General features: G+C 41.2%; 1 protein-coding gene across 4 annotated transcripts in view; it reads right to left on the reverse strand.

The window, feature by feature from the left end:
• Window positions 1-691: 691 nt before the first annotated feature.
• cpne5b (copine Vb) overlaps window positions 692-22,905 on the reverse strand; it is a 64,379-nt gene continuing 42,165 nt past the window's right edge. For all 4 annotated transcript variants that reach the window (XM_088389230.1, XM_088389232.1, XM_088389231.1 and 1 more), the window contains 11 exons: window positions 17,927-17,968; window positions 17,751-17,826; window positions 16,594-16,647; window positions 15,971-16,032; window positions 14,437-14,483; window positions 13,635-13,816; window positions 13,439-13,566; window positions 12,597-12,699; window positions 2,712-2,769; window positions 2,190-2,263; window positions 692-1,963 (listed from right to left, as the gene is read on the reverse strand). In XM_088389230.1, coding sequence (XP_088245356.1) covers window positions 1,772-1,963; window positions 2,190-2,263; window positions 2,712-2,769; window positions 12,597-12,699; window positions 13,439-13,566; window positions 13,635-13,816; window positions 14,437-14,483; window positions 15,971-16,032; window positions 16,594-16,647; window positions 17,751-17,826; window positions 17,927-17,968 — 1,018 coding nt within the window. In that variant the 3' untranslated portion in view covers window positions 692-1,771. The remainder of the gene's footprint in view (window positions 1,964-2,189; window positions 2,264-2,711; window positions 2,770-12,596; window positions 12,700-13,438; window positions 13,567-13,634; window positions 13,817-14,436; window positions 14,484-15,970; window positions 16,033-16,593; window positions 16,648-17,750; window positions 17,827-17,926; window positions 17,969-22,905) is intronic.

Raw genomic sequence — 22,905 nt, forward strand, 5'->3', positions numbered from 1 at the left:
TTGTGTCCAAACGTGAAATAAAGTGAACGAATTGTACATCTCTCTGAATGCTACATTGGGAAATGACGAGAATAAATTAAAATAAATAAATCTGTGTTTTCTTTAAAAGCATAGGACACCTCAAAAATAGTCATCATGGAAAATTTGGATGAAAACCAAAACCCTGCATGAATAATTTTCATTATCATATTTTTATCGTGTTTCAACACTGATGGTTATAATCTAATGCCTTATTGTGAATCGTGTAAAAGGCAACTTTTTGTTGTTGTTGAGTTTTTAAAGGGTCCCGTTTATTTAAACACAAAGGGGGTTAATTTTGGGACCCATGTCCTGTGCGTAGATGAGTTGGACTAGGTTTTGGTAATTTTGAAAACAAATAATGATAATAATAAGAATAATACCTCAAGTCTGCGGAGCTCACATCTGTCATATATTTTTAGATTTGAATCGAAAGGGTCTACAAAATTATATTTTGCTTTTTCTTTGGCTTTCTTTGTGAGACAACCACAGATTTGGTACCAGTGATGTCAAAGAGAAACTGTGTGGTAGAACTGGAAATGGAACGCATTGGCATTGCCATATGCAAGTAATGATTGCGCTACATACGTCTGTGTCTTTGTTTTTAGTTCATTATGGCTAACATTACAAAAGGCTGACAATGTTGAGAAAAAAACGACAATGTGCACCGGACGCCAGTGATGTCATTTGGACCCTGTGACCGTTTCGTTTAATGTTCAGCATTTCGAATGGGAAAAATGTTTGAGGGTATGAACAAAGCAGATATCTACCAGTGGGATGGACTGAGGCTGACTTTAGAGGTTCCAACACATGCCAGAAAATTGCAATTTCCTGCAAATCTACATGCAGGTGATATACAGTCACCAACAACAAAGAGATTGGCCAAGTGGCGCAAGAAAAAGAAAAAAACACAATATCAACAAATAATATTTGAAAAAAAGTACCTTTAATAATGGTGGTATGTCAACAAATGCGAACAAGCAAATATGAAGTTATCAGCGCAGAATTGTAAGGAAAGAAAAATGAACCAGAATGTTGACCACGCTTGTAAAAATAATCTATCAATAAATCTGCTTTATATTCTTGGAATAAATTGTTATTTGGAATTATATATATTCATGTATAAGGATGAACCTGCAACGGCTCGTAGAGACCATCTGCTATTAATATGGAAATCAAACAAAAATAAGTTTTGCTTTACCGAAGTTTTATCAACTGTCCATGCCACTCTGAACAATACTTTTTTCCAGTAAAATGTAAATAAGGGGACTTTTGTTCTTATAAACTTTTCCTCAATAAGAGAAGGGCAAGGTCTGAGGGTATGAAATACCTGATTGATGTTTAAAGAAATCAAATTGTAAACTCCACACGGGTATTTTTCATTAATCATTCCTGATGCATCATTGAGTAAAGGAGATAAATCATCTCCAAATATAAAAACTAATTCCAGACAAGAAAAGGTGTCTGGAAATGTTACCGTATTAGGCCACACCAAAGACTGAGAAGTAGTCCTTCAGGTCAAAGTTGACATGTCCTGAAACACTGTCAGAAATAAGCACAGACAGGCACAAGTTTTAACCACAACATGATCTTTTTGTTCCACCGGCCAGCTGTCCATTTAGACGTCAAACAGTCTCCGCCGCAGTTTTGATTAAAAAAAGGCTTTTTTTGAGTCCTGGAAAGTTTGCATCTTTTCTTCAAGAAAAAGCAAACTTTATGAAGATGGCTGCTTCATGGATAAAATGTCATCTGGTCAGATTTGTACGTGGTGGTGTGTGAGTCCGGGCGGCGTGTACGGTGGCGGGGCTGGGTTGGGTTTAATCCCTCGACTCTTCATGTAGGAAATGAACTGGTCGGGAATCTCTGCTAGCACGTCTTTTGCCAGACGGGCCATGCTTAACACATGGTTACCTGTCCGGTCCATATAATCTCGGAAAGGGACAAACTGAGGAGGAACAATACAAAACGTGATATAAAACACACTTCAAGCAACATGAATAAATTCATTTTGATCAAAAAAACACATCTATCTACATTGAATCAGTACTTTCATTCATATGAATGGTGTACCATGAAACTACTTTTTCCCACTCCCCCTATTCTGACCTAGCTTATGCATCTGAAATGACAGCAAATATCTAAAACTTTTATGCTCTGATAAGAGCTGTTACCTGGACAATGTCTCGCTCTGCCAGTTTCCCTCGGGATGAGACACGAATGTCATCACCATCCAACTCCACCATAGCTGCGAGAACATAAAGGCGTGAGTGGAAAGCAGGGAAATAAATTATTGATGCCGCAGCTCACAAAAGGCGGGAAGAGCTTTGAGTGCTCTGTAGATGCATATTTCTAATCGGATGGAAATGAAAAGTTCGTCATTATGGCCTCTGACATTACCAATCATCTTTCCTAATAATTATCATCAGCCATTTTAGTACATAATTACAGTAAGCACACAACTACCTCTGACACAAATGATTATTGACAAAAATTTCCTCATAATAATAAACGGCAATTTAAAATGTGAATCACTCCCTTTAACTCAATTTAACAGTTTTGTTGAAGAACTCATAAAACGCTTTGAGTCCAGCAATAGCTACATTGTTACCATGGCAACGTTTCTGCTGCCTACAGTTAAAGACCTGATTAATATTTATCATTGCAGCAGGCTTTAACCATAAAAATCGCCATACCGTCAAATTCAGCCTGACCCACTCCCACGATGATGATGGACATTGGAAGCTTTGCACCCTACAGAATAATCAAAGTAGAGCAATTAGAAGAAAGAAAAAGTGAACACACTATCCACTCATTAAGGGAAAGCGGAAGCTTGTACAACGATAGCGACATTGTGGCTTCAGAGCAGTTACATGCTCAGCTATCCATGGTACAGCTAATGTTCTGTAATGCTCTTTAATGATCTGAAAGTCCCACAAGGCTTAAACAGACTAACAAAAGCAGTGCATTACATCAGGTAAGCAAAGGTGAGAATGGGAATATTCTTATTCCACACGCTTTAGTCCCCTAAATCCACATTTTGTTGAATGCTCCCTAGTATCAGCTTTGGTTCACAAAATATTTATCTTCATGCAGGAGGAGGCGACACCAAGTGACAATATTAACAGCTACACGGATAAGCAGCCGCTTACATTTTATTGTGGCAGAGCAAGTTCAATAAGCCACAGGGAAAGTTTTGGTGAGCCATGAGATGAGTGATAAAATATGTTTGCGGGAGGCTCAGAATAGATGGGGTGGCCTCGAAATAGATGGAAGCTGTTGTGAGCTTGGAGAGGAGGGAAAGGGAGGAGATGCCAACTTTTCTTGATACAGCATCCGTCCTCGGTCACTCGCCCAGCCACTCCCAAGCCACACGTCCATACTAACAAAATCATATTGATTGCATCATAAACATTTAATTGGAACATATTAAATGTTCTTAAGAAGTACCAGAAACAGAAGAAAACAACATTTTAAAAATTGTTACCATTATCTATGACAAATTCTAAATAAGCCTAATTTGCTTTTTTTGCATTGAGAATTTATAGCAAAGCAAATAACTGTTGTCACAGACACAGATAAAAAAACAATAACTGTCAACATATGAATATAATATGACCTGATATAGTAAATTGAAAAGACGTGTCAAGCTTGCTCATGACGTTTTGTCCACGAAACTCTTCTGCTGCATATTGTATGCTGCAAAAGTAATGATGGATATGCATGTGATACGTGCTACTAAAATGATTGGCATGTCAAATTAACATTCCTGTGGACCAAATGAAAATGGCAGACTGCAATTTCAAATCGGATGACTAATGGTTGAATGGTAAATGCATGAATAAATGTTAATTGGCAAACAATATGATCTAAAGACAAGCCAGCCCAGTTGTTGCTCTAACAACTTCCAGCTATTTACTTTAATGACATTTGTCTGGACAATTAGGGAGCCTCTTTTAGCAGAGCTTCCCCAACTGCACATCAGCGTAATAATGAGTATTCAACACTTCTGTCAGTGCCTGTCCTCCCTCCCACACACACACACACACACAGACAAATGTGTGCGCGTGTAGCTCATGACATTAAAACCAAAAATAACCTGGCAGTATACCATGCCCTATTTTTTTTCTCTCCCAATGCTGATGACAGCCTAGAATCAGCTCAATGAAACAACAAAGAATCCTTTAATTTCCTCAGCAACTCATTGCGGATGTGCTCCTCAAATGTAAATGTCATGGCCACATATCCTTTATTGGGATGTCGATTTAGGTGACCTGATGTCCTCTATTTATAAGTTAGAAAACACATTGCATACTTATAATCAGCCAAGATTTTATTTATTAATATTATTTATTTATTTATTTATTTATTTATTTTACAATGGGCTTTTTGCCTCATGTTATCTGAGATAGGCTCTAGATGACCAGCAAGATAAGCAGCATAGAATACGAATGGAAAGGACTTGCATTTCCCTTTGGTTTGACTTTGTTGACGCCCCCTTCCCACCCTGCTCCCCCTCTTTTTTTCTTGCATATCATCAGTCACCCCTTTAAGTTTCATTCGAGAAAATCCTCGTTCCAATCAAAAGGGTGGTGGAGTGGTTTTGGCATATGTGGTGAGATGAAGAATCTAGACAGACAGTTAATAAGATGAGAGAGTGAAAGAAATCAAAGGCTATGAAGGATTTGGTTTAAAGGAAAATGTGTTTTTGGGAGTTTGCAAACATATTTTTTAAGGTTGTGTTAAACTTATAATCATATTAATATCTAGTATTGAAGTGCTCGTGTGGATTGGTGGGGGCCGAGGAATGTGCAGGCAAACTGCATGAACTTGTTTTCTTCGAAGTGTTGTGTATAGGCCCAGACAGGGAGTACCGGACGAGATAATCTCAAGGTCGGTGAGAAAGGAGAACAACAGCACATCTATGGGACTGGGCATCGAGGGGAAAACCCAACCGCCTGACCTCAGCGACACCTGGACGGGGAGGAGATGGCCATCCACCAATCATCTCACAATATTTTGCATGCTTTAATATTCATATTGTGTTTCTTTAAAACTGGGCAACCCGGAAGAATGTGTCGTCTTTTGGTGGTCACAAAAACGCACGAGCTTTAGTGTGAGGGACCCGGGACCCAGGCCTGTATTAGTGCGCTTTGTCAGGAATAAATAATTGGTAAATTTGGTCTAATTGATCTACTGGTCTTCTCTTTGACAGAACGAACTCGCAAAATTGTTAGGTGCGCCAGTGTGTGGATTAGGACATAGCAATTTATGAGTTAAGTGTTGATCACAATTTGGAGTCAGATCAATAACTAGAATCCGTAACCTAACAATTTCTTGGTGACCCCGACGTGATGTCAAGAGAAGGGTAATTGACAACTCGTGGTCTTTAGCCAAGACACCGGACAGTGTCAGGGACACTGTCTCCCGGTCGGCGAACCGTTTGGAATAAGCGCACAACGTTGAGCTGGTACGACGTCTCCTAAACCCTGAGCTCATCACCGATAAGGTAAGCAGAATACCTGTTACTATAAGTCGAAATGCTGCAAATTGAAAGAGGAAATTTAAGAGGAGACTGTCGTTCAGATCAAATAAGGAGTGCATGAAGTTAAGATACATACGGTGAATAAGTTTGGAACTTACGTGTGTAACGTGTACAGTAAAGTCAGGGACTTACGCGTACTAAGGATAGGTCAGGGACCTAGTGCTTCGTCGTGGCGGACAAGGGTGCGGTGACGATCGTATTCAAATAGCTGGGGTTAATAAAGAGATCCCCGAGGGGAAGTGAGGCCTCCTCAAAAAATATCCGGTGGTAACAGTTCCTCCTGTGAGAGATCAGACCGCTAAAATATCCAAAATGAACCAAATTGGGGGGAGAGTGTGTGTGCGCGCAGAGGATCCTCATGAGTGGGTGTGTATATCAGTGTGTGTGAGTGAGATGTGTGTTCTATGGAAGAAATCAGTAATGGAGAATGTGAGAATGTTTAGGAGGCTTTTGAGCGATAATAGGGAAATTGAGAAGTGTACAATGGTGTGTTTAAGTTGGTTAGAGAAACTAAGATGAGCAAGGTGTGGCAGTAGAGAAAATAGGGCGTGTGTGCAATAGAGAAAATAAGACGTGTGTGGCAGAAAGTTACTAGAACGGTGGCTTGATAGGATGAGAATAAGAGACAACAAATGTTGTGTAGAAGACATTGAAAGATGTCGAATGTGAACATGATGAAGGGCGCAACAGCAAAGTTGGCCTGCCCTTTGAGAAGTTGAGACTGATGAGCGTGCCTGCACTCGCGCGTAGTCGCGGGTCTGGGCTGTGCGCGTGGGCCTGTGCTATGCTCGTGCGGGCGGTGGGCCGGCATCATGATTGTTGCAGGAAATGGCCAGCCTGTAACCGGTCAACATTGATGCCGCGACCCCCCCCTCGCACGGGGGGGTGCTATGGCCCGGGCGGGGCAGGGACAGTGTGAGTTTCTCAGTGAATGTTTGAAGCAGTGAGATTGAAGGAATGTATATGCTGATGTGGAAGCGCAAATTGTGAATGGTATTGACCGATAGAAAGTGGCAAAGAAGCTACATGAGAGATGGATTGTGCGTGCGTGCGTGCGTGCGTGCGTGTGGATGCGTGTGTGTGTGTGTACGTGCGATTGTGTGCGCGCTCGGTGTGTGCGTTTATGTGCACACCCTGTGTGGGTGCAGGGGTGTGAGGAGGAAGACTGCATGGATCAGAGAATGTTCAAGAAAGGGGGGCTAACTCGTAAATAATGAGGAGCTATTGGGAGTAACCTGTTGGTCCTTTCTTTAAGGTTAGGTTAAGTTAGCAACATGAGCGATTTAGAGGTTCAAAAGAAAGACAATTAAAAGAAAATAACATTTTTGATTTGGACAATTGCAGGCTAACAGGAGCATAGATTGTTTTTGTTTGTTTTTAAAGATGTATTTAACAGTTTATCTCGGTGCAGTAAGGATATAGCAATTTTGAAAGACTTAAAATTAAAAGCAAAATTACATTTTAATTCTGACACATGCCAGCTAACATGAGGATGGCAAATAAATGAATAAATACTCGCTCAAATGCGGCATGTGTTTTAAATTGGGCGATAAGACATTCACTTTCAAGCACTATCATTTAGCGCTGCTGACAACAATAATTTATGAGATGGTAAACCAAGGAGGAGTGTCATAGTTGGAACACAGGCGCTGTATGACCTATAGATTGAACAATAACACTCACCGCATATACAACCATGTTGGTAGATTGTTAAATTACATTACAGTTTATTATAAAGGATTTCGGAACTTTATTTGATGATAAACACTGGAACGAGGATTTTAGCCGTGTTAATGGGTAGGGTGGATGGATTACTCAAAAAAAAAAAAAACATTTGATAAGGGCGGCTTGATAGTAAGATGATGAGTGTGCGCAACTGATAGGATACAAAATGTTAATAGGAAGATTTGGGGTGTAAGGAACAAATACTACACATGAAGACTGATAACACGAAGATAGTTTTGTGAAATTTGTGTCCAGTGTGTTCTGCCCTAGCGCATGGCACAAGTCCTGAACTGAGTCCTTGTACTCTACTGGCTGCCTCAAAATCAACAGAGGACTGTCCCTGGTCATGAGACACCTTTGACCTTTGGGAGAACAACAGGAACTATTATCATGCTTGAAGGGGGCAAGCACGGCTCTTCACAGGACAAGAACCATACAGTTGGTGGAATACACACAGTCGCAGATCAAAAAAATAGACTGAAAGAACAAAGACAAGATGGATGCATTTGAGAATGGCGGACGGTCCAGCCCTGAATCATCATCATGAGAATCTAAGAGGAGAGGCTGCTAAAGACTTGCACGAGTCACATGAAGTCAAACTGGACACATTGCTAAAGACTGCTGAAGCATTACAAAGTTGGTGGAGTATGGGACAAAAGGGATGGAAGTGTGTTTGGGTGCTGGGGCAGACATAACTGAGGAGTTTTGATAAAAGAGGGAATAATAAGGATGCTTATTGACACTGAAACGGGGATAAAAAACAAAATACATAGATATGGTCAGTGAAGATGCACTGACAAATTATACGACAGCGTGATCAGAAACTTTGCAAAGTGGACATTGATCAATAGAAATTAAATAATTTGAATCATACATTTTTATATGTAACTTAGCATTTCGAATACATAATTAATCTAACTGAAATAATGAAATTTTATAATTGGACCAGTGAAAATTTGGATTCGGGCAACAGAAGGCTGAATTGCTAAACTTAATTGACCTTTATCAAAGCAACAGAATTTAATTACACATCAACTGCGACTGATTTATAGGATGCATATTTCAGCTTGAAGGGGTGAGGGGCCATAAGAAAGTTGGAATTCTGGATAGTCAGCAAAATAGTAATAAAGGGCACTACTTAATTAAAAAAAAAGAATACAGTAGGGCTTTAAATAACGAATACATTGACATGACCCTTGCGACAATTGATTTAAATGGCAATTTATGATAGGCATTTGGGGTTAGGATTAACAATCCATCCATCCATCCATTACTGGTGCGGCTTGTCCTTACGAGGGCCACGGATGATTAACAATAATAACTAGAATTATTAATTTCCGTAGAAATTGCGTGTGAAGGCGAAGAGGCTGAATAAAAATTCGGGGAAAGCCACAAGATTATGTTTAAATTTGGAACGTGTTGAATTGGTCAGAAAATTGACAAAAATATAGAAAGAATTTTGTAAAATTGGGCGTGAATTTTAAAGTTGAAAATTTGAGAGGGGGGAGTGAGACTCGCCAAGAGGGGCAATAAAGTGAAGCAGACTGAGAAACATATTTGAGCTAGACAACAGGAAAAAGGGGGAGAGCCAAATGATGACGTAAAAATCCAGAGGGAATAGTCGGACCCATCTTTATTGAATTTAATTAGGATAAGTAATAGAGACCGAGTTTGTAGGAGCAATCTGAGGTTATGGAGGCTCCCCTGACACGCGGGTCCCACAGTCGGCCCCCCCAGATAGACATATATGACAATTTGCGATGAATCTGATGGGCGAGTTTATGGAAAATTGAATTGGAGATTTTACAATAGGTCATGTTGACAACTATGTCCAAATGTGAAGAGTTACTATTAGGAGTCAATGTTTGCCTGCACACTAACATACTAACTTTGAGTGTGTGTGTGCAGTATGATTGGCCAGAGAGGTCTGAAGTTGGGGTGATGTGTTTGCAATTGAGGATAAAATTCCTCTCACCTGAAGGGGTGGTACAGACTGGAACCATGGCTCAATGATCAATCAGGGGCACCATCGACAACAAAACGGTGTGATGGAGAAGGCCCATTTCAGTGATATGGTCAGACAAGACAGAACTAGTATCGAACAGCAAGACTTTGGACGATTTGACGTGTGACGACTTTGAGCTCACCCGACGGGGTGATGGACTAGGTGGACAGTGACCAATTGTTTGACGCTTGAACGTGTTTGCGACAATAGCACGCTCTGCTTTGTTTTTCTGTGTGACTTGATTTTTTTTTTTTTTTTTTGCAGCACCAGCCACCAGCCAAGGAGCGGATTGCGCGTTGCTTGCATAACTTGTTTTCATTCTTGCAGGTTGTCGATTGCGTTCGTGGAAAGTTTGTGTTGGATTTACAAGAATATGTTAACCCTTGCCCTTTTGGTTTTTATGATGAACTTGTTGATGACGTGGTTTTCAGGACATGATCCGCGGGCGCCAGGATTCATTTTATGACTGTTTTTGTTTTGATACTTGATGTCTGTTTTTGTGTGTACAAATGTCCGCTGTCAGCAGGGCTATAAGCTCACTGACAGGAGTGCGATGATTTTTGTTTGTGTTGCCGAGTGTGTGGTGGACGGTCAAGTTTCAAGGACTTGGGGTGATGGTCCCGGGGCCCAGATGGGAGCTAGAGGTTCCGCGGGCCTGGCTACAATGAGAGTGGTGATGAGAGGGGACGCTTTGCAGGTTCCTTTTGATACGTAATGACACATTGGGTGAATGTGTCAAAGGGGGAGTGGTAAAATAGAAATGGGTGAGTAGGTTTCAATTTGTAATTGTGATATACAAAGTTTTTTCCAAATTCACTTGTTTTCAAGCTTTAACAGGACATGCCAGAATTCACCCAGCAGTGATGGAAGGAGCAGAGGAAGACCAGTGACATCTGGTTGTGGTGTGGTGATGACAGATTATAGGATCTCTTGCCGAAGAATGCATCAGGTATCTGTGCCCTCGTGTCTTTGATAATGCCTGTGGTGGTTGTCCCCATTGAAATACAGAATCTCAATTGGGACCTGGAGTCCCCACTGGCGGGGCTCCTGAAGCGAGCCAAAAGAGACGTTTTGCCCCCGTGATTGAGCGACGACGATCCAACATATATTGACACTATAGGAGTGTCCAGGGGTGTGCCAGATAAGTATAAACTCGTTAATCAAGTGTCCTCGGGATTCGAAAGTATCTTCCTATGGATCACCCCCAATAAAAATGTAGACCGTACTAATGACTTTCATTACACTGTCCAACGACTGGGTAATTATACAGCTGAATCATTTGCCGCAGTTCATGAACAATTGGCTGCAACGTCGTTAATGGCGTTCCAAAATAGAATTGCGTTGGACATGCTATTGGCTAAGGAACATGGTGTAGGTGGAATGTTTGGTGATGCATGTTGTACTTTCATCCCAAACAACACGGCACGAGGAGGCCGACTGATCCAGGCGTTGGAAGGACTAAGGACACTGAACAAAAAGATGAAAGATCATTCAGGCCTACACACCGATATTTGGTCTGATTGGATGAAAACGTTCGGAAGCTGGAAAGGCCTCATCATGTCTGTGCTTGTTGCTGTGGCTATTTTTACTACAGTTATGATTTTATGCGATTGTTGTTGTATTCCATGTATTAGGTCACTCACTGTCCGGTTGATCGAGAAAACCGTTGGCCCGTTGCCACCGATGGGCCAATATGCCCTGGTGACTCAACATGAGCAGCGGGGGGAAGGAAGGATCGACAGCGCGCTGGTAGCTGTTTGCTAGGGTAACGGGTGATGACCTCATAAATGAGGTCATGAGAGGGAATAAAGGAAAATGTGTTTTTGGGAGTTTGCAAACATATTTTTTAAGGTTGTGTTAAACTTATAATCATATTAATATCTAGTATTGAAGTGCTCGTGTGGATTGGTGGGGGCCGAGGAATGTGCAGGCAAACTGCATGAACTTGTTTTCTTCGAAGTGTTGTGTATAGGCCCAGACAGGGAGTACCGGACGAGATAATCTCAAGGTCGGTGAGAAAGGAGAACAACAGCACATCTATGGGACTGGGCATCGAGGGGAAAACCCAACCGCCTGACCTCAGCGACACCTGGACGGGGAGGAGATGGCCATCCACCAATCATCTCACAATATTTTGCATGCTTTAATATTCATATTGTGTTTCTTTAAAACTGGGCAACCCGGAAGAATGTGTCGTCTTTTGGTGGTCACAAAAACGCACGAGCTTTAGTGTGAGGGACCCGGGACCCAGGCCTGTATTAGTGCGCTTTGTCAGGAATAAATAATTGGTAAATTTGGTCTAATTGATCTACTGGTCTTCTCTTTGACAGAACGAACTCGCAAAATTGTTAGGTGCGCCAGTGTGTGGATTAGGACATAGCAATTTATGAGTTAAGTGTTGATCACAATTTGGAGTCAGATCAATAACTAGAATCCGTAACCTAACAGGTTCTATAGGGAAAAAAGGGGTGACACGTCTGGGGGAGAGCTGGACTTGATCCTCGAGAGGGGATGAGAATAAAAGTGACAGCAGAAGTCTTTGTATGTGTGGGTGAGACAGTCTAACTTTCCAAAGGGAGACGACAAAGAGGCCAGAAGGAAGGTGACGAGTGTTTGACGCATGGTATTTTTGTAGACTAGCAAAAACTGCGATCATTTTTAAACTCCATCTTTTCTCTCACTCTCACACACACAGAGGTTAGTAAGAAAGTCATGCAACTTTTTCTCATGCTGTCATTATTTTAGGGCGAAAACACCTTGGCAGCATGTTCAAAAACAACTCCAAAAGATCCAAAGAGGGTAAAAGCAGAAGAAGTGGAAGCGGAAAGCAGCAGTCATAGAAGATACGGTGCGATAGAGCAGCAGGCAAGATCTTAAAAGGAAGGTGTGGCTGTTCTAATGTGTTGACTAACAGTCGCAAATTCCCTTTAAATCCAGTCTGCTGGGTGTTCGGAGCAGCGGCTGGCTGCGGAGGAGGTGATAGGTGCTTAGAAGAAGAGAACAAGGGAACAGGTTGTATTCAAAGATAGCGAGACAAAAAACATTTGGGAGGGGAAAAAAAACATAATGTTGACTTAGGAGAGACCAATTTATTTTATGGAAAAACTTGTTGAATAAGATTCTCAGCGTGGCAAATTTATGACAAAACTCCATGAAAAATAATCCTCGGCTTGTTCAGTTAATTGGACACCTGGGAAAATTGTGGAAAATGTTAATGGATTAATCCCATCACCTCTTTTTTTTTTTTTATATGAACATTTCGATTAAGTTGCATCTTAAATTAGCTCTGGCCTTCCCCACACTTACATTAACAATGGCCTCTTTGGTCTGAGCCATGTCAGATATGACTCCGTCTGTAATGATGAGGAGCACAAAGTACTGGGAGCCGTCTTGCACTGACGCCGCGTACCTGCGATTAGACATTATGGATTTTCAAAAACAGCAAACAAACATAAAAATGGGGTTTTCAGATAATGCTCAGCAGAATTAATTCTGGAGTACAGCATAATTTTTTTAATTGGCAGATTATCATCTTGTACCATAAATGAGTGAGATTCATACCTGGGTACATTTTGTCATATACTAAATTTAAACAGGTCGATTGTCAGAGCTTTTTCGAAGTAAATGTTAGCATTTACCTTGGAGATCAATACCAGCTTGTAAGTATATTTTGACCATATCTGTTGACAGCTGTCATGGGATCGAAATATCCGTTCACATATGTCAAGTCTTATTTCTTTGTGTCTGCGCTGTTATTGGTTTGGACAATTAATCCAGAGACAGACGAAGACACTATTATTGGCATTTTCTTTGTAACATTTTATATCATCTAAGGAACACCTAAGTATGCCATTAAAGCATTGGGATTTGAAATGAATTTAAGAAAAAGAAATGAATGAAGTCATTTCAAAGAAGAAAATCTGTCCCTTGATGATAGCAACCTTGCTTTTCCTTCATGTAATTTCTTGAACCCGTCAAATGATGTTTTTTTTTTTCCTTTTCTTTCTTTGCCATTTATTAGAGTCTTGAATGTTTCATTGCAAATGAAACACTTTTTCATCTCAATAACGGTTTTGTAGTTGAAATAGAATTGTTGTGAGGGCAAAAGAGGGACACACCCTTCCAGCATGCTTGTGTTGTTTGTTCACCTTGCGACATGGTTCACCACCGGTGCAAAGTTGGTTGGCCCATATAGTTGTACTGTCTTCAGACTCTGGTGGTAAGCTTCTAAAATGCCCTCAATACCATTGCAGTAAGGATTCTCCATATTTCCATTCTGAGAAAGGAGCACCACATAAAACTCCAGTATCATAAAGTTGCTCTCTGAACAGCAAATGAATTTACCAGTGGAAACTCATGTGAGACTCGTCCATCGGGGGGTAGTTTGGCTCCAAAGCCGAGAGCGGGAAACATCTTATCACTGTCATAATCCTGAATGATCTCCCCAACAGCCTTCAGGGCCATGGCGTAGGCGTTCAGCTGGTACGGGTTCATGTAGTGGAGTGAGGTGGACTGGGAGGGATTACCTGTTGATTACACAAGCGACACAAAGCTTTCACATCACTTCATACAATATTCAGGTCAACCAACTTCTTCAAACGGACCCCATCACGGAGGTTACACATGATTTCACAAAAACTCTGTATTCTGAAATATAAATAGAGAAATCCATGAGTATATACGTATTATAGCCATCATTGCGTAAAGAACTTTAATGAGGCAAACTGGAGGACGGCTAAAGTTCAAACCTCGATACATTCATTACTATGCCGTGGCTCGTTGGACAGCTTGCCGATAACTGTGACCTTTCGGAATATCAAGAACGGCATGTTACTTGGTCATTGACAATTAACCAATATTGGGAAATCAATACAGGACTGAATTCCACGGAGTCAACCGTGGGCTTGTTTGCGATTCAGTGACAGAAGAAAATAGACAAAAAGATTAAAATGGGGCTTTGTCCTGTATTTTGCCGACTATCACCTCTATTTACCGTATAGTGATGGAGCAAGGTGACAATGTTTGTACAGTTTTCGAACAAGGCGCCAGCTCGCGCGTCTGTGATCGATTCCAAAAAATGAACATGCCACAGTCAAAGAGTACTTCTATCACTTCTGGCTTTGCACATACAATTTGTATCACTCACCGTTAGATGCTGTGAAATCGATGGCCACAGTGAAATTGATCTGCGTTCTAGAAAGGGAGGGGGGTGGGCGAAGAGAAAAATGTAGAGATGAAACAGGCAGGAGCATCAAACATTCCTCATCAAGTTTCGTAAATGATTTCCTATGGTGCCAAAGGTCCAGAAGCCATCAGTACTTCAATTTGTCATTGCCATTTGTCATATGTAGTCAAGCATAAAGTGGTCCCTCACTACCCTAAGAAAAATTGAAGTGATTATACCCGTGTACTTCTCCCACTTTCACCTCCACTAGGAGCAGTGGAAGGAGGAAGCGACTTGCCAACCAGTAATTAAAGTGACGGAGCACTTATGAACAAATCATAATCTAATTCTCCCTCGCTGATGAAGTTCTGGCTTCGTCTTGTTAATTTACAGCACGGTGACGAGATCTCGTGGAAGGCCCAAATGACAGCCCCTCATTACATGTGAACGCTAGCCCAGAAGAAAGCAGGAGAATGATAAGCAAATGAACGACTTAAAGATTCACATTAACCTTTCCGTTTTAGGTTGAGACTGAGAATATGCCAACGCCTGACCCTGCCAACCTTAACATTAATTACACATGCTTGTTTTATTCATGAGGTATCTGCGTGCTATGGTAGCTTTACAAATTCTCTTGCGGGAAATGCTGTGACAGTGACGTCATTCACTAAGCTCTCTTCAGCAACAACTATCCAGAGCGATTATCTGCTTGTTTGTGCAATGTGTGTAAAGGTCAGTGTTAGAAAAGATGCTGTGACATCTTTTGGAGACTCTTGTCACTTTGGTGAAACCATGTTAAATGAATGCTTTTGACATTTGTTCACACTCTCGTCCCTGGAATGATTGCTAGCGCAAACCAGTTGACGCACTCTTCTCCTCTGTGAAATATTTTTTCGACATTTAACCAATTGGTGAACACCTTTTCTTGTAGACGTAAAACCCAAAGTGTTTCATTTATATCTGAGCGGAACCCCCCTATTAACAGAAACAACATCTTAATTCAGTTTATTGTTTTAAATCTTATTCAGCGCAATTGTCAGCTTTATTATACTTTGTGAGTTTATCATTCTCCATCATATTACTCCATGCTGAAAAAAAAATCAACATACTGATTGTATTTATTTTCTCTTGGCCTGCTATTTCATTATTAATTTAAACAATAGGAGTAGTTTAATTATCTCAACGCTAGCCAAATCCGACAGTAAATTGAGCCACTTCATCACAATTGGAGTACTAACGAGTTTTGTGACTATTTGGTATGTAATTCCCCACCAAACAGTTGCAAGACAGCAGCAAGCTCATGAGATGTCAAGCGTAAAAAAAAAAAAAAATTGGTTTTGTACCGCAGTAATGATCAACATTAAATTGCAGTTCCTTACTGGTGAGTGCACATTTAAAATGAGAAAATGTTTATATTCTTCAAAACTTCATTTCTAATTTAAATTGTGACATTATGCAAAGTGTGAAAGCAATTCTCAATAAATTTGGAGTCGGTAAAAAAAAAAAGTGCATTTACCCTCCTTTGATGTAATCTAAGAATGTGAATTCTGATTCCACAGAGAATGAGAGCAGCGTCACCTAAAAGACACAACAACAACAAAAACACAAATGAGATTGAAGACAATCTACGTGATTTGATGGCCAAACAACTGAAGCGTCGCTTCCCATCAATGACTTTCAATGTTGAGTGAGCGCTTGCCACACATGCCGAACGATAAGAGCCATCTGCTTTTTAGATAATTTGTTGACTTTACCCGAGACAAGCGTGAAGATGATTTGTATCACTTGTTATTTGTATGCATTGCTTGCAAACGGCCACACAAGCAAGGACGCTTGGGGAAAATTGCTTGATGACATCTAACATTGTGATCTATCAGTTGGAATGCCATTCAAGCTGTGAACTACAATGATTTTCGTTTTTGTGACACAACACCTAAATGAAACAATCGAGTCAACGACTGAGCAAGTGTGGAGCTGTACAAACTGTGTCTCCATCCATTTTTGTATTCACCAAAAATACTCAATTTTCACAACACCCTCCACCAAATGTGACAATTGGACTGAACAAGTGAAAAAGAGAAATAACAGGAAAGCACAAAAGAGGCAAACTTCCAGCCTTGATTAGCTGCAGGCACTCACAGTTCCAGAGTTGACATATTTCTTTTTCTTCATTTTCTTCTTGGTATTTATAACCTAGAAATGAAAAAAAAAAAAGGAACCAATAAGAGAAACGTCTTTGCATCAGATAGAAAAAAAAATCCCATACATATCATTATAGAAAAAAGTATTTTATTCAAATGACCTTAAAGGAGCATTAGAAGATTACAGTTATAAAACTGGATTTATCGTTTGCTCCATTACAATGGAAGCAAGTTAATGTCATTCAAATTAGAGTTCAGTTTTTCACATAGCTCACGTAGAAAAGATGCATTAGTTCAAAAAGACAATTAGAGCAAACATTTGAGTAAATGTAGCTCCTGCTAATGGTTGTACTGACACAGTGTATCCATCTTACCAGACATAAAGTAGTTGTAATGCATTCAAATGGAGCCAAGCCAATTTAAAGTCAAGTTAGTCTTCATGGTAACGGTAAAATTATAGTCACATCAAACCTCAAATATTTTGGGCGATGAGGACAAATATGTAACAATAGAATAAAGGAATGTAACATATTGCTGTGTAGCGGTTAGTCTTAGATACTAAAGTTCACTTTTAAACACCTGATTTAACCCTTTGGCCCTGGTCTCCAATGAGACTGACGTGCCCAAATACAATGTCTATTGATGGGTGTGGCGGACAGCAGGCTCAAGGTGCAACACTGACTGCCTCGAGAACAAGCGAGAAATATCAATTTTGAGACCAAAGGCGTCTCAGCTCATTACTCTGATTTTCTACGGATGTGAGGCATGAAAGTGACAACCCCTAATTTAACATGGAGGGATAGCAATTTGTCTGACACACTGAACAATCTGCTGATGCAAAAAGTGAAGAAACAAAAAAGCCTTTCAGACGCTCAAAGAGGGAGAGAGGAATCAAGAGTAAAAGATAATGGAGATGACATTCAGGACAGGTATTTATCCTGAGTGTGGGGCTAGTGAACCATTGCATTATGAAGACCCTGACATGTCTTCTTTGTTGCTTTGCACAGACTCAAATATTTGCTATTGCTAAAGGAAATAATGTCTAGGTACATAAATAGAATTGTTAACACAGGTGTTAATTTTGTTTTGACAACTCCCTAAAAAAATCAAATAAAATTAAATAGATAAATGATAATAAAAATGCTAACGAATTACCTCATACACATTGAATTGACTCTGCCCTCGTGCTAATTCTCGGTAGCTGGTGGTGAAGTCCCCGATGAAGTCGTGGCTGGCAAGACAAAAAAAAAAAAAATGCACGAATCACTTGGACAACTTGTGAGATACAAACAATCAGGCACTTACATCAACAAAAAGACAATTCCACTCACCCGCCGTCTCTATCCCAATCATACACCTCCACTTTGATTGTTCTGGAGAGAAAAAAAATCAGACAGAAGACAGATGTTTGGGAAACAGAAAGGAATTTGTTTTGGAACAGTATAGTCCAAGAAGATGCTGAAATTCATTTCCCAGTTCTCATGTTCTAATCTACTTGGCTTCTTCCAGGTCCATATGTACCAAGAAGAATTCATACATCCATCCATCCATTTTCTGAACCGCTTAGTCCCCACGGGGGTCGCGGGCGTGCTGGAGCCTATCCCAGCCGTCATCGGGCAGTAGGCGGGGGACACCCTGAACCGGTTGCCAGCCAATCGCAGGGCACACAGAGACAAACAACCATTGGCACTCACACTCACACCTAGGGACAATTTGGAGTCTCCAATTGGCCTACCAAGCATGTTTTTGGGATGTGGGAGGAAACCGGAGTGCCCGGAGAAAACCGACGCGGGCTCGGGGAGAACATGCAAACTCCGCACATGGAGGGCCGGAGGTGGAATCGAACCCGCACCCTCCTAACTGTGAGGCGGACGTGCTACCCAGTGCGCCACCGAGCCGCCAAGAATTCATACAAATATGTTGAATTCCATCCTGTGTTTGAACAGGACTATATCCCAGTAACATGACTATCAGGCTGGTGGATGAAACACAACAAAGCAAACAGGCTCAATTCTGATGTTCAGAGGCTCTACAAGTATTGCAGAAGGAGGAACATTATGATAACACAGCTGGTGAGATATTGAAGAGAGGGCGGTTATTTTTATTTGGTCGTTGAGCATATTGCACATAAACCCGTCGGCATAGGAATCAGCATCTTAGTAGTGTTTACTTGCATGATGTGTTTGTGCTGGTAACAGAAGCTTTTTATACTTAACTGTGGGCAGATGTTTTCCCCGTTCGTACTGAATCATGTCGTACACAAAATGAAACAGATTCTTTTCATCCCCCGAGAATTGGCAGTGTGGATTTTCCTGCAGAGCTCCAATTCCCAATGTTTGTCACAAATATTTTAGTGGCGTTTGCATTTGACTGTGTATCATTTTCTTCTTAGCCACCAATCTGATCTCCTTTTGCACTCAGTGCTTCGATCAATTAACCAAGCTCGTATTTCTTGTGTAAAAGTGGAGAGGCGTTTACGAGTGTAATGTTTCAAGTGGAATCTGCTTAAAGCAAACACAGGATACTGTCATGATGGTCTAAATGACAAAATACAATTATGTCATCACATGAACGTGTCCGCAAACTATCATCAGTATTAAACACTTCACTCATAAACAAGTCCCTCATGTATAATTTTATGATGAGTTATAATTCACCACGTGTCATTGATTTTACAAAAAAAAAAGGTGTTCTGCACACAAGAGCTAATTGATATAATATAATTGGCATACACAGTTGCTGGTGCCTGGAACATCTGCCTCTTAGCATACATGATCAAGTAGCCATTGTTCACGCCCACAACAGCGGAAACAGACTTTTTTTTGTCTGCCAAAATACCAACACTCCTCTGCGCAGAAGTATTTAATTGAGTTTGTGCACTGTTAATGGGTGTCACCAGTTTGATGGATGAGATTAATTCAGTTGAAGTGAGGTTTTGTTTTGCTTTTTGTCCAACAACCGTAGCACACAAGGCAGTATCTTGAGAGTAACAAATTTGACTTCCATTAGTGCAGCAGGAGAGAAATGTTCCTGCAGAGCAAAGGAAAAACAACTCTGTGGGTACCTTCACAACTGAGTTTCACTGATCTCCCTCTGGTGTTTCTCATCTTCCCTAACTTTACCTTACATAGGAAGTTCCACCAACCCAATTTCAAAGAAATCTGTCAAAGAGGACTGAGAATAAGCCAAACTAGTTCCCTGCCATCTGGCCTCTGTTGCTGTGAGGTGGCAGGTTGCTCTTTTGAGCTTATCTTCAAGCATGTGAGCCAGAGAATATGTGCTTGACACATTGGTGGTTAAAACAAGATGCTTCTCTCTTAGTTGCAAAAAAAAAAGGCATTGAAAATTCAGATAGAGGAAGAACAAGTGGCAATAACATTTCATTCATTGTGTTGTACAGCTTTGGGCTCAATACAGGTATTATTCCGACACATTTGCATTATGATTTCAAATAAACTTCCTAATATGGCTAATAAGACTTTCAGATGCTTTAGTGCCCTCCTTGAACTCACAGAACAATATACACTCCAAAACTAATCTACCACTGTTATCTCTTGCAATTCTCAGGCTCCTTTAATGAAATGACTCATCCCCAGTAATGGAGGTACATGTGATTGAAAGGGTGGAAAAAAAAGCGGAGTACATTTAATACTGAACCATTCTACTGCGGTAATTACAAAGATCGCCTTGTAATATTTGCCACCGATGAAAAGAGAAAATTTCAGAGTCACTGTGATTGTTAATATGGATGAAATGAGCTCTGGGAGGTTTAATTAAATCACTAGAGTATATTCATAACTGTTCCTCAAAACCATAGGAAAAACGTTTAGAATATTTTGTAATAACTGCAGCACAAATCTTTCCTTGTTATATCTCACATACCTACCAAAGCATCAACTAGACCTACGATAGTTTCTTTATCTCTTCTTCAACGATGGTCCAGTTTCATCAACACACACTGCAGCCAAGAGCCCCATTTAAAAATCCTAGCTGTCCTTTGTTGACCTGCCACAACTTTTCCTGTTGCCCTTTGGTGCATGAAGCCAGGAGCGGGAACATGTCCAACGAATGCACTAATCCAATTAGAGCAAACCACATCAGTAGAAGGCCAAGCACTGGCACACTTCTATGTTCTTACAGCATGCTCTGCCAAATTCCCAAATCGAACCAACTTGCAGCCCGAGTGCACTTCTGCTATCTATGAATAGAGAGTATACAAGTGGGCACAGAAAATAATTTCTCAAAAATAAAGCAAGTGCCTTTTTGGGTCACACAGTAGATACATATAATTATAATCATATGGAAATCTAATGAAAGGAAATTATGTGTTCTAACTACAAGATCAAAAGGGATGTTTTTCTCCTCAGTTCAAGGTAGTGGTAAAAAGCCTCACTTTCAGCTTTTGATCCGAATAATTACTGTTAGCGGATGACCTGGCTTACAGCCTATTTAAAAAAAGGTGACAGCCACATTGTATGCTCCTCAATCAGGTAGTCTGGTCTTAAACTCTAAAGTGTGTAAATGCATGTATTGCTGTTGATACTTGTCTGGGTGCCACAGTTACAAGTGCATTTGTATGCCATGTTACCCCATGTTACATTGCATTGATTGAAACACACACTGAATGGGAAAACGAGCAAGTGTATAATCTGTTCCCTTGTACGTGTTGCCTTGGTCATATTTCAAGACCTGCAGCATTTCAAACTGTTTCAGTTTGTGACTTGTCACATTTCATTACTCACACCATGTGTGTGTGTGTGTGTGTGTGTGTGTGTGTGTGTGTGTGTGTGCGCCTTTGATGCCCACCACACTCCCCAGTGTATGATCGACTCTGGCAGGTTAGTGACCCCTTTCTGAGCTCACGGGTGATACACTGGCTGACACAATTTCCCCCCAATGTTTTGTTACATCTTTCAGCTCCTCTGGAGGAACAAGCAGCTCTCATCCGTTCTGTCTGCTTGGGTTTGATCTCACACCCACCCATTTATTTTTCCAGCATCCTCCTTAATTAGAGTTCAAATGGAGTCACACACGCATTATGACAAAAATATAGTCTCGCACAAAAACTTTCATACCCTCCAGAAGAGAAAATGTGCCTGTCACTTGTATTTCATCACTTTTTATAGCTCCTTCCTGATTGAGGTTGTTTTCTTTCTATCACTGACTTCTAAATGAAAAGCAAGATGGATAAGCTAGGTGAGAAATGAGTTCTGATCCCCTATTACACAATATGTCTTTATTCATAACGTGCCAAGTAAGACAAGAGAAATCCATCATAGCATCAGATTCTGTCGCAGTGCAGTCCCATGGGTTGTTAAAGGTCAATTTAATGAGGGAAGTATTAATTCAATTTAATTCAGTGTTACGTCTCATTGGTATTCTCTAATGTCGAACTCCACTATTTACTTTGCTTTGCATAAAATAAGTGATCTTGTTAAACCCCATCACGCTTCAACTTTAAGTGTAAACGTGGAACTGAAACGCCTCATTTAAACAATGATGTATTTGTTTCTAATATTATTGAACATAGCCCGAAATGGAAACGTGGGTCCCCCTTCCCATGGGCTCACCACCTGTGGGAGGAGCCGAAGGGGTCGGGTGCAATGTGAGCTGGGCGGCAGCCAAAGGCAGGGACCTTGGCGGTCTGATCCCCGGCTGCAGAAGCTGGCTCTTGGGACATGGAATGTCACCTCTCTGGCTGGAAAGGAGCCCGAGCTGGTGTGCGAGGCAGAAAGATTCCGACTAGATATAGTCGGACTAGCCTCCACACACAGTTTGGGTTCCGGTACAAGCCCTCTCGAGAGGGGCTGGACTCTCTTCCACTCTGGAGTTGCCCACGGTGAGAGGCGTCGAGCAGGTGTGGGTATACTTATTGCCCCCCGGCTGGGCGCCTGCACATTGGGGTTCACCCCGGTGAACGAGAGGGTAGCCTCCCTCGGCCTTCGGGTGGGGGGACGGGTCCTGACTGTTGTTTGTGTCTATGCACCAAACAGCAGCTCAGAGTACCCACCCTTCTTGGGGTCCCTGGAGGAAGTGCTGGAGAGCGCTCCTTCTGGGGACTCTATCGTTCTACTGGGTGACTTCAATGCTCACGTGGGCAATGACAGTGAGACCTGGAAGGGCGTGATTGGGAGGAACGGCCCCCCTGATCTGAACCCGAGCGGTGTTCTATTGTTGGACTTCTGTGCTCGACACGGATTTTCAATAATGAACACCATGTTCAAACATAAGGGTGTCCATGTGTGCACTTGGCACCAGGACACCCTAGGCCGCAGTTCGATGATCGACTTTGTAGTCGTGTCATCGGATT

This window comes from Syngnathus floridae, chromosome 11, assembly GCF_059516105.1.
Source record: "Syngnathus floridae isolate MCC-2025c chromosome 11, RoL_Sflo_1.0, whole genome shotgun sequence".
NCBI classification, from domain to species: Eukaryota; Metazoa; Chordata; class Actinopteri; order Syngnathiformes; family Syngnathidae; genus Syngnathus; species Syngnathus floridae.